Source organism: Ornithorhynchus anatinus, chromosome Y1, assembly GCF_004115215.2.
Source record: "Ornithorhynchus anatinus isolate Pmale09 chromosome Y1, mOrnAna1.pri.v4, whole genome shotgun sequence".
NCBI classification, from domain to species: domain Eukaryota; kingdom Metazoa; phylum Chordata; class Mammalia; order Monotremata; family Ornithorhynchidae; genus Ornithorhynchus; species Ornithorhynchus anatinus.
The window spans coordinates 676,687-689,019 of record NC_053175.1 but is presented as its reverse complement, the minus strand read 5'-3'; the positions used below and the strand labels follow the sequence as shown (position 1 = coordinate 689,019).

Below are 12,333 nucleotides of genomic sequence, written 5' to 3'. Positions count from 1 at the left end.
CCAGGACAGTGGGACGACGGTGGGATAGGCGAGAACGGGGGACGGTGAGGAGGTGGGTGGCAGAGGAGTGGAGCCTACGGGGAGGGCAGTAGAAAGAGAGAAGGGAGGAGAGGTAGGAGGGGGGAAGGTGATGAAGAGCCTTGAAGCCTAGAGTGAGAAGTTTTTGTTTCGTGCGGAGGTTGATAGGCAGTCACTGGAGGTTTTTAAGAAGGGGAGTGACATGCCCAAAGCGTTTCTGCAGGAAGATGATCCGGGCAGCAGAATGAAGAACAGACAGGAGCGGGGAGAGACAGGAGGAAGGGAGATCAGAGAGAAGGCTGACACAATAATCCAGCTGGGATATTACAAGAGCCTGTACCAGTAAGATAGCCGTTTGGGTGGAGAGAAAGGGGCGGATCTCGGCGATGTTATAAAGGTGAGACTGGCAGGTCTTGGTGATGGATTGGATTTGAGGAGTGAATGAGAGAGCTGAGTCAAGGATGTCACCAAGGTTGCGGGCTTGAGAGACGGGAAGGATGGTTGTACCATCCACAGTGATAGGGAAGTCAGGAAGAGGACAGGGCTTGGGAGGGAAGATGAGGAGCTCAGTTTTGGCCATGTTGAGTTTTAGGTGGCGGGCAGACATCCAGGTAGAGACATCCTGGAGGCAGGAGGAGATACAAGACTGAAGGGAAGGGGAGAGGACGGGGCAGAGATGTAGATTTGTGTGTCATCTGCGTAGAGATGATAGTTGAAGCTGTGGGAGCGAATGAGTTCACCAAGGGAGTGAGTGTAGATGGAGAACAGAAGAGGGCCAAGAACTGACCCTTGAGGAACTCCTACAGTTAGAGGATGGGAGGGGGAGTAGGAGTCTGAGAAGGAGACTGAGAATGAACGTCCAGAAAGATAAGAGGAGTACCAGGAGACGATGGAGTCTGTGAAGCCAAGTTAAGATAAGGTGTGGAGGAAAAGGGGATTGTCTGCAGTGTCAAAGGCAGGTGAGAGGTCAAGGAGGATTTAGGATAGAGTAGGAGCCATTGGATTTGGCAAGAAGGAGGTCATGGGTGACCTTTGAGAGAGCAGTCTCGGTAGAGTGGAAGGGACAGAAGCCAGATTGGAGGGGGTCCAGGAGAGAATGGGAGTGAAGGAATTCTAGGCAACGAGTCTAGACCACTCGTTCTAGGAGCTTGGAAAGGAAGGGTAGTAGGGAGATAGGGCTATAACTGGAAGGGGAAGTGGGGTTGAGAGCGGGTTTTTTTAGGATGGGGGAGACATGGGCATGTTTGAAGGCAGAGGGGAAGAAGCCATTGGAGAGTGAGTGGTTAAAGATAGAAGTTAAGTTGGGGAGGAGGGAAGGGGCGATGGATTTTATAAGGTGAGTGGGAATGGGGTCCAAAGCCCAGGTTGAGGGGATGGCACTTGCGAGAAGGGAGGAGATCTTCTCTGAGGAAACTGCAGGGAAAGATGGGAAAGTAGGGGAGAGGATTGGGGAGGGAGGCAGAAGGGGGAGGGGTGACTTTGGGGAGCTCAGACCTGATTGTGTTAATTTTCATGATGAAGTAGGTGGCCAGTCACTGGAGGTGAGGGATGGGGGACGGGGAGGAATAGGGGGCCTGAGGAGAGAATTAAAAGTCCGGAACAATTGGCCAGGGTGACAGGTATGGGTGCCAATGAGGGAAGAAATGAAGTTTTGCGTGGCAGAGGAGAGGGCAGAGTTAAGGCAGGAAAGGATAAATTTGCAATGGATAAGGTTGGCTTGGTGTTTGGACCTTTGCCAGTAGCGCTCAGCAGCTAGAGCATAAGAGCGTACGAGGTGGACAGAGGCAGTGACCCAGGGCTGTGGGTTAATGGAGCGAGCGTGGCAGAGGAAAAGGGGGGCGAGTGAGTTGAGATGTATAGAGATGGTGGAGTTGAGAGCGGTAACCTGATCATCGAGATTGGGAAGAAAGGATAGGAAAGCAAGGTGGGGAGAGATGCTTTTGGAGAGATGGATGGGATCAAGAGAGCAGAGGTCTCAGTGGGGGAGTAGTACAGATTTGCAAGGGGAATGAGTGTGAGAGTGAAGGCAGGTTAGAAGGTTGTGGACTGAGAGGGATTTCAGAGTTGGTGAGGGAGGAGATAGTGCAGTGGTAAGAGATGATGAGATCGAGGGGGTGACCTAGTTGGTGAGTGGGCGAGGTCTGGTGGAGCAGGAGGTGGGCAGAGTCGAGGAACGATAGCAGGCAGGCGGCAGAGGAGTCACATGTGGATGTTGATGTCTCTGAGGATCAGAATGGGCAGAGAGAAGGAGAGAAGGAAGGTGAGAAAGGGGTCAAGGTGGTTGAAGAAGTCGGTGGTGGGACCAGGAGGGCAATAGGTGACGGCTACAAGTATCTGGAGGAGGTGGTAGAGGTGAATGATATGGGCTTCAAAGGAGTGGAAGGAGAGGGAAGGCAGGGAGGGATAGTGAGGAAGCGGCATCAGAATGAAAGAAGGAAGCTGATCCCTCCTCCCTTTCTGGTGAGTCTGGGGGAGTGGGAGAAGGAGAGGCCTCGGCTGGAGAGAGCTGCAGTTGAGATCATCTTCAGGAGTGAGCCAGATCTCCATAAGGACGAGGAGGAGAGAGTGGAAAGGAAAAGGTCAAGGATGAAAGGTAGTTTACTTGTAGTGGTGCGGGGATTCAGAGGCCACACTTGAAAGTAGCTGTGGATCCAGGGAGGGAGGAGAGCGGCAGGAGGGAAGGGTTTGGATGGAAACGAGGTGGCGGGGCACCACCACCACCACCTGTCCTGGATGGGGAGAAGGGGAAGAGGGGTGGCAGTGGGATAGGAGGACTGGGATGGGGCGTGGGTGGGGAAGAGGAAAGGGGGGAGGGTGGGAGGAGGGGGCTTGGTGGGGAAGAGTGAAGGGGAAGGGGGAAAGGGGTGGTGCTGGTAAAGTGGGGTTCTAGGGCCGGGGAAGGGAGGAGGGAAGGAGGCAGAGGAGAGAAGAGTGGAAAAGAGCTGGATGAGAGAGGGGAAGGGAAAGGTAAGGATTGGGAGGGGCAGATGGGAGGAGCGGGGATGGAAGGACATGGTGAGGCCCCAGAGGTAGGTGGCAGCACTGAGAACAATTAACGATAACATACAAAAGCGGCAATATAGTAAAATGATACAATAAAATGTTAGTAATAAGCGGATGATGACCAGGGTCGGGTGTTGAGTTGACTAAGGGTCGACCTGATCAAAATCAAAGTCAAAAGGCTAGCGGCATGGAGAGTCCTGGGCCTCATGGTCCAAATGTCTCTGAGGTGGCCGAGGGAGCCCTGAAGATGTCTGATGTGGGTTCCGGGAATAGGTGGCGGCTAAGGTAAGGTAACACAGTGATAACAAGGACATTGTTGCCCAGGGATAGGGGAAGGGAAGGCGGGAGGAAATCAATCACCTCACGGGGGGAGGAGGGAGTAAAGGCTTCCCAATGGACGGCCGCTTCCGGGCGGAGTTGGGGGAGGGCGGTTGGGGAGCACAGTGTCCCAAGATCTGAGCAGGGGAGCACAATGTCCCGAGGCCCGGATAGCTGGAAGCCTCAACCCATTCTTCCCTGAACCACCACTGAGTTCTAGATCTCTCCCCACACTGACTGGGGTATCCCTTCCTGGAGGAGAATCATTGTGATTAATCAGACATTGGTGGGCTAGGGTACCTGCACATTTCTTCACTCAGCTTTCTCTGCTCCCTCGTTGGCTAAACTGAAAAATGCTGCAAAGGTATATGGAGGGAGGAAGAGAGAGAGAACAGGGCAGATGAGTGTCATTCATCCCAGCTCTGACCTTGGGGTTATGAAACAGGTGGTTAGTATTAGTTTCCCCTAGAGCTAGAGGGAGAGGTGCACTTAGCTTCAGGAAGAGGCTAGTACAGCATGGTGCAGTGAGAAGACGATGGTCTCAAGGGTCAGAGACCCTGGCTTTGTGGCTGGAGTTAGAAAAGGAGAGAAACAGAGGAGGACTTCCCTCTTCCTTTGTGCCTATCTTCCAACTCTCACCCCGCCTGCCTATTTGCCCGTGACAGAAACATCTCCCCTTCTTTACTGCTTTTCCTTCTGTCCTCTCTCTCTAAACTCAGACTGGACATTCCATTTTTCAAGCTGGTCTAGATCCGTAGTTCCTTGGTAGGTGGATTGATTAAAGCTTGCAAAAGGTTTTGCGATCCTCAGATGGGAGGACTTAGGAGAACATGATGTAGCTTTCCTCTGTGGGTGAGAGGGCCTGGTCGCTTCCCACTGCCACCTCAGCAACCCAGTCAATACCCAGCCCCTCAGGCCCCTAGCCTCCCTGCCTTACAGCCCTCCAGCAGCTCCAGCTCCTCAGTCCCCAGGACCCCAACTCCTCAGACCTTAGCTCTTCATTCCTTTGCCCCTGAGACCCCTGCCCATCAGCCCCTGTACGCCACCCCGCAGCCCCCCAGCCTCCTTCAGTCCCCAACGCCCCAGGCCCTCAGCATCTCAGCTCCTCAGCCTCTAGAACCCCAGCTTCTCAGCTCCCAGCCCTTCAGCCCCTTCCACTCCCCCAGCCCTTCAGCAGTCACTTTTGGATACATCAGGGTGCATGCGGAAGCATTTACTTACCCAAATCTCCGTCTTCTTCTGCTCAACCATTTATTTTGTGTCTGTCTTCCCCACTGGAGTGTATGATCCCTGAGGAGATTCTAATTCAGTAAAAATCATCAATCATTCATCATATCTATTGAATGCTTACTGTGTGCAGAACACTGTACTAAGTGCTTGGGGGAGAGTACAATTTAACATAGTTGGTAGACACATTCCCTGCCCACAGTGAGCTTACAGTCTAGAAGTGGAGACAGAGGTTAATATAAATAAATGAAATAACAGATATGTACATAAGTGCTGTGGAACTGTGAGGGGTGAATAAAGGGAGCAAATCAGGGCGATGCAGAAGGGAGTGGGAAAAGAGGAAATGAGGGCTTAGGGAAAGCTTCTTGAAGGAGATGTGCCTTCAATAAGGCTTTGAAGATGAGAAGAAGAATTGTTTGTTGGTATGAAGAGGAAGGATGTTCCAGGACAGAGGCAGGATATGGGTGAGAGGTTGGCAGTGAGATAGATGAGATCAAGGTACAGTGAGTAGGTTGGCATTAGAGGACTGAATTTGGGTTGTAGTAGGAGAGTCACTAGGTGAGGTAGGAGGGGGAAAAGTGCTTTTAAACCAATGGCAAGGAGTTTCTGTTTGATGCTGAAGTGGATGGGCAACCACTGGAGGTGCTTGAGGAGTGGGGAAATATGGACTGAATTTTTCTGTAGTAAAATGATCCTGGAAGCAGAGTGAAGTATAGACTGGAGTTGGAAGAGACAGGAGGTAGGGAGGCAGCAAAAGGCTAATACAGAAATCCAGGAGGTATAGGTTAAGTCTTTGGATTAACATGGTAGCAGATGGATGGAAAGGAAGGGGCGGATTTCAGTGATGATGTGAAGATTGGACTGACTGGACTAAATATGTGGGTTGAATGAGAGAGATGATGCAAAAGTTAAGGATATGGGAGACGGGAAGGATGGCGGGGATGTCTACAGTGACAGGAAATCAGGGGAAGCCAGGTTTGGGTGGGAAAATAAAGGAGTTCTCTTTTGGACATGTTAAGTTTGAGGTATTGCCCAGACATCCAAGTATAGAGTTATTAAAGGCAGGAGGAAATATGAGACTGTAGTAAGGAAGAAAGATTAGGGTTGGATATGTAGATATTGGGAGTCACCTGCATAGAGGTGATAGTTGAAGCCATGGGACCAAATAATAGTAATAATAATAATGTTGGTATTTGTTAAATGCTAACTATGTGCAGAGCACTGTTCTAAGTGCTGGGGGAGGTACAGGGTATTCAGGTTGTCCTACGTGAGGCTCACAGTCTTAATCTCCATTTTACAGATGAGGTAACTGAGGCACAGAGAAGTTAAGTGACTTGCCCATAGTCACACAGCTGACAAGTGGCAGAGCCGGGATTCGAACCCATGACCAAATAAATTCTCCAAGGGAGTGGGTGTAGATGGAGAATAGAAGAGGACGCAGAAGTGAACCTTGAGGGATGGGAGGCAGAGGAGGAGCTTGCAAAGGAGACACAATGAGTGGCTGGAGAAATAGGAGATAAAGGAAACGGTGTTGTCAGTGAAGCTGAGGTTGATTAATATTTCCAAGAGAAGGAGATAGTTGACCGTGTCAAAGACAGTTGAGGGTTGAGGAGGATTAGGATGTATTAGAGGCCATTGGATTTGGCCAGAAGGAGATTATTTGTGACCCATGAGAAGTCGATTTATGTAGAATGAAAGGGATGGAAGCCAGATTGGAAGGGGTCGAGGAGAGGAACTGGAGACGGAGTGTGTAGGCAGTTCACTCAAGGAGTTTGGTGAGGAATGGTAGAGCTAATGGAGATAACCAAAAATAATATTACATTTAGTGAAAGCTAGGGGAAAGAAATAGAACCAATGAAAACCCATCAAGTCATTTAATGCAGTTGCTAATTAGCAGTCATTTTTTGATCATTAGTTCAATAAGTTGAAACCTGAATTTTTCAAAGTGTAATCATTTCAATATCTACTTTTAACAATGTACAACATAAATGTAATATTTAATCATTAATTGATGATTGATGATTGATATTTAATACTAAATAATGCAAGACTGTAAACACAGCAAAAAGTTATTACTGGTCATGGTCATTTTATAATGAAATGACCATAAATAATTTGATACTTTAAATATTTTAAAGTATCAAAAACAGCCAATAACAATTATATTTAATAAATATAAATAAATAATGCTCATTTCATTGAAAAAACATGAAAACAGTGAAACAGAAGCATGGCCTGGTGGATAGAGCTCAGGCCTGGGAGTCAGAAGGACCAAGTTCTAATCCTGGCTCCATTATTTTTCTGCTGTATGACCTTGGACAAGTCATTTAGCTTCTCTGTGCCTCAATTACTTCATCTGTAAAATGGGGATTAAGACTTTGAGACCCATGTGGGTCATGGACTTTGTCCAACCTTATAAGCTTGGGTCTACCCCAGTGTTTAGTACAGTGCCTGATACATAGCACTTAACAAATACCATAAAGAAGACTAAATTTAGACAGAGTAAGTGCACACACAGAAAGTGTTAGAAAAGGAATGTGGCCTAGTGGAAGGAGCCCAGGCCTTGAGTCAGAGGTCCTGGGTTCTAATTCTGACTTCACCCCTTAATAATAATAATAATGATGTTGGTATTTGTTACTTGCTTACTATGTGCAGAGCACTGTTCTAAGCGCTGGGGCAGATACAGGGTAATCAGTTTGTCCCATGTGAGGCTCACAGATAATCCCCATTTTACAGATGAGGTAACTGAGGCACAGAGAAGTTAAGTGACTTGCCCACAGTCACACAGCTAAGTGTCAGAGCCGGGAGTCGAACCCATGACCTCGGATTCCGAAGCCCACGCTCTTTTCACTGAGCCACTCTGCTTCCGTCTGTTGTGTGACCTTGGGCAAGTCACTTAACTACTCTGAGCCTCAGCTACCTCATCTGTAAAATAAGGATTAAGACTGTTAGCCTCACATAGGACATGGAGTATGTTCAACCTGATTAGCTTGTGTCTACCCCAATGCTTAAATAGTAAGTGCTCAACAAGACCATAATAATAATAATTATTATTACCTACCCCAGCACTTAGTACAGTGCCTGGCACATATTAAGCACTTAAAATTCCATTAAAAAACACTCTTTAATAATTAGTACTTTATAATCAAATATCATGTGTTCAACAAGGATTAAATAGCAAGTATTCCCATTTTAGTATATTAAATAATTTAATTGAAAATCTGCCGTTATTGGCATTTATTGAATACCTGTTATGCACAACACACTAAGCTAAATGCTAAATGCATTCAATAAATATGACTGATTCCAAAAATGCGCTCAATAAATATGACTGATTCCAAAGCACTGTACTACATGCATGGAAAAGTATAATAGATTAGACCTGATCCCTGCCTACTAGGAGCTTACAGTCTACAGGGGGAAAAAGACATGAAAATGAATTAAAGATAGAGAAAACAGTAGAGAATAAGGATCTGTCCTTAAGTGCTGTAGACCTGGAGTGAGTATCAAAGAGCTTAAGATATACACATCGTAGTGCATAGTGATGTAGAGGGGAAGGCAAACAAGGTCTCTGACCCCATTCTCTCACACTTTATCAAAAAACTGCTCCCTCCCTTCTTCCTTCCCTGACCACCATGTTCAACTGTTTGCTCTCCAATGGCTTTTTTCCACTTTATTCAAACATGCCCATGTCTCCCCTATCCTAAAAAACCCCTCTGTTGACCCCCAGGGTCCCTCCAATTATCACCCCATCTCCCTCCTACCATTTCTCTCCAAACTCCTTGATCGAGTTGTCTATACCCGCAGTCTCCAGTTCCTGTCCTCCAGTTCCCTTCTTGACCACCTCTGTTCTGGCTTCTACCCCCTTCACTCCACAGAAACTCCCCACTCAAAGGTCACAGATGATCTCCTTCTGGGCAGATTCTCTGACCTCTACTCCATCCTAATCTTCCTCAACCTCTTAGCTGCCTTCAACAATGTCAGCCACCCCCTTCTCCTCAAAACATTATCCAACCTTGGCTTCATTGATGTTTTCCTCTCTGGTTCTCCTCCTATCTCTCTGGCTGCTCCTTCTCAGTCTCTTTTGCGGCCTCCTCCTCTGTCTCCCACCCTCTAAATTTGGGAGTTCTTAAGGCTCAGTTCTGGGTCTCCTTCTGTTCTCCATCTACACCCATTCCCTGTCAAGATGGCGGGGATGGTACCTGGGATATGAAAAGACTGTGAAAGGCAGCAGCAATAGTGCCAATGTAGGGCAACTCCTCCAGACCCACACTCAAAGGGGAAGGGTCACTGACCCCGTCTATTAGAAGCAGCATGGCTCAGTGGCAAGAGCCTGGGCTTTGGAGTCAGAGGTCATGGGTTCGACTCCTGGCTCTGCCACTTGTCAGCTATGTGACTGTGGGCAAGTCACTTAACTTCTCTGTGCCTCAGTGACCTCATTTGTAAAATGGGGATTAACTATGAGCCTCGTGGGATTCGGTTGTATCCCATGATTATTACCCTGTATCTACCCCAGCGCTTATAACAGTGCTGTGCACATAGTAAGCGCTTAACAAATACCAACATTATTATTATTATTATTCTTCCTCTTCCCACCTGTGGGAGTCTATGACGGCACCAGAAGGAAAGTATGCTGAGCCCTTCAGCCCCCAAACCCCTCACACCTTGGGCCTAAGTGTGCAGCTGAGGGAAAAATTGCCACTGACCATCCCAGCGCCCATTCAGCAAACCATGGTCCAAAAAAACTGAATCAAGGGGAAGGTCTCTGCCACACACTTCTCCCCGCTCCCCGCCCCTCCCTTCACCGCAGGGAACCTGGGATCAGCACCATTGCAGAGCCAAGGGACACTGAGCCCTCCGGCGCCTCTCCCTCAAACCGTACCCCTAAGTTCGCAACTGAGGGAAAGGCCGCTGACCATCCCAGTGCCCACTTGGCAAACCAGGGGCCAAAAAACTGAATCAAGGGGAGGGTCTCTGCCACTTCCTCAACAGTGACATAGGATCTATCTGGGGAAGGGACCGTCAGCCCTCTAGCCCCTCCCCTCCCCTTACATGGAGATTTAAGATCAATCCATAGAGAAGAGCCACTGATCACCCCAGCACCCGCTTGGCAAGATGAGAAGCAAAAGATTGAGGCGGGGGGAAGGTCTCTGCCACCCCCTCTCCCCCCTCAGCCCTCCTCTCTCCCTCCCTCCCCCTGCAATGGGAGCCCTGAGATTGCCACCATCAACCACGGATGGAAGAAAGAGAGACTGATCCCTATGGACCTTCCCGTCCTCTTTCCCCTTCGTGCTCTCCCTTCTCCCCGTGCTCCCCTCTTCCCTTCCCGCACACACAGGAGGCGTCGCATCAAACCAGAGAGAAGGGTCGTGACCACCCACCACCCACTTGGCAAGCCATGGGATAAAAAAACTGAAACAAAGAGAGGGTCTCCCCTTCCCACCATGTGGGGGGGGCGGGGGGGGGGAACTGGGATCCCTGCCTTGGAGGAAAGGGACCCTGAGCGCTCTGGCAAAACTCAGGGGAGAACCCAGATTTCCCCCATCCAAAGAAGCAGGACAGCGAACACTAAGCAGTTAACCTGTCAACAGTCCCCCTTCAAGGACTAAGGACTTGATAGCTTAATAGCACTGCTGCCCATTCACTTCTGCTTTAATGACTTTCAACTCAGAACTTGTGGATTTCCCTAGCTGGTAGCTACTGATTCTTCTCCTTGTAGAGGAATTTGCCCCAGCCCATTGGCTCTACAGATCAGGAGCTACAGCTCAGGACTTTCTTTTTCTTAGGCCCTAACCCCACAAGGTGCCCCAGCCATGCCACAAGCCAGCCGCCCCCATCAGTGTGCTCCCATTCAACCCCTCCCCATCCCTCTTCCCCACCCCATCCCTGTCATCTTGTCCCAGAGTGATCTTTTATCCCCTTCTCCACGCACTGGCTCCTGCCAGCTCACCCCCATTCAACCCCTTCCTATCCCTCATCCCTTCTCCACCCCATGCACCCTCCCCACAGCTTCAGCCAAGCATGACCTGTGGAACCCCTGCTCCATCATGGGGAAGCTTCACTTAATCCTTGACCTGTTCCTGTCCCGGTCACTACTCCACATCACTTATGTATAGATCCATAATTTATTTTAATGACTGTCTCCCCTACTAAACTGTAAACTTGTTTTTGGCAGAGAATGCCTCTGCCAACTCCGTTATATTTTACTTTCCCAAACCCTTAGTACAGTGCTCTGCAAACAGTCAGCACTCAATAAATACAGTTGATTAATTGATAGGAGAAATGAGAGCATAGCCAGGGAAGGCCTCTTGGAGGAGACGTGATTGATTTTAGAAGGGTCTTGAAGAGGATGGCCTGTTGCATATGAAAGGGGAGGAGGTTACAGGCCTGAGGGAGCATGTGAGGAAGGAGTCAACCAATAAGCAAGGCCATCACCTAAGGAACCTTCAGGACAATGTTCAGCCCTCAGAGGCACATGGTTTAGTACTCTGGATCCAGCAGGCCACTCAGGACAGTGCTAGGCACACAGCAAGGCATTCAGTAAGTACCACTGGTCGTCTGAACAGTAGCTATATTACCTTCTATCCATTGACTGCTTTTCTGTGGTTTCTCTGCTGCAGGAATGGCTTCCCAAAACAGACAGCTGCCCAGCTGATCCTGAAGGCCATCTCCAGCTACTTTGTGTCAACAATGTCATCTTCAATCAAAACGGTTTATTTTGTGCTTTTTGACAGCGAAAGTATAGGCATCTATGTCCAGGAAATGGCCAAGCTCGATGCCAACTAAGGCACCAGAGCTACCTAACCGCCCTACTCCCAATTTGCTTCCTTCCCCTTCCCTGCCCCCCCATCACCCACCCCACTCCTCCCCACCCATCCTCTATGAACAAAGTTCCAAACTCGTTACTGTGAGGTAACCCCCTTTCTTTTCAATTTTGCTCATCTAGGGAAATACAATTTTTGGTTTTCAGTTCGGGTTTTGTTTTTTTTTTGACCTAAAAATGTTTGGTTAGCACTGATAGTTGGCATTACTGCTGTTAATGCACTGTCTCCCAAGCCTTGTCCAAATTTTGTGTAATCTAGGAGATTTTATAGTTTTATTTTAATGAATTCCAGAATGATCCAGAGCATAGTCAGAAGTATGTTGTCTTTTCCATGTGAGAGAAACCGGGAAGCTCTATTTTGTAACTGTGCTGTGGTGCTTAATTGTCCATCTGGTGGTGTTCCATTCATTTTTTTACAAAAGAAAAAACAAATGTTACAGACCTAATTTGTGTTTACTTATTGTCTTCCTGATGGAAATGGGGAAAGAAAAAACTGTTGTCCTTAATTATATTTGCAATTTGGAATTTGTGTGAATTGATTTAGTAAAATATCCAACTGTTGGTGCTGGTGTCTTTGTGTTTCTGCAGCCTTCTTCATGGTTGTCTTGCTGATCTTTTTTTTTGGTGGGGGTGGTGGGTTTTTTAGTGGTATTTGTTAGGCACTTTCTATGTGCCAGTTGGTGTAGTTAGTTAAGCACTGGGGTAGATAAATAAGATAATTGGGTTGGACACAGTTCATGTCCCACTTGGGGTGTCATCTTAATCTCCATTACAGATGAGGTAACTGAGGTACAGAAAAGTGAAGTGACCTGCCCAGCATCACAGAGCAGACAAGTGGCGGAGCCGGGTTGAGAACCCAGGTCCTCTGATTCACAGGTCTATGCTCTATCCAATAAGGCTACGCTCCTTCCCATCCTGTGCCTATTGTCTTTGGGAAGCCCCAC

General features: G+C 48.3%; 1 protein-coding gene across 5 annotated transcripts in view; it reads left to right on the top strand.

The window, feature by feature from the left end:
- Nucleotides 1–11,958, top strand: part of LOC114808650 (core histone macro-H2A.1-like) — a 104,077-nt gene extending 92,119 nt beyond the window's left edge. For all 5 annotated transcript variants that reach the window (XM_029056436.2, XM_029056435.2, XM_029056433.2 and 2 more), the window contains one exon: nt 11,187–11,958. In XM_029056436.2, the coding sequence (XP_028912269.1) occupies nt 11,187–11,352 (166 nt within the window). In that variant the 3' untranslated portion in view covers nt 11,353–11,958. The remainder of the gene's footprint in view (nt 1–11,186) is intronic.
- Nucleotides 11,959–12,333: the final 375 nt, after the last annotated feature.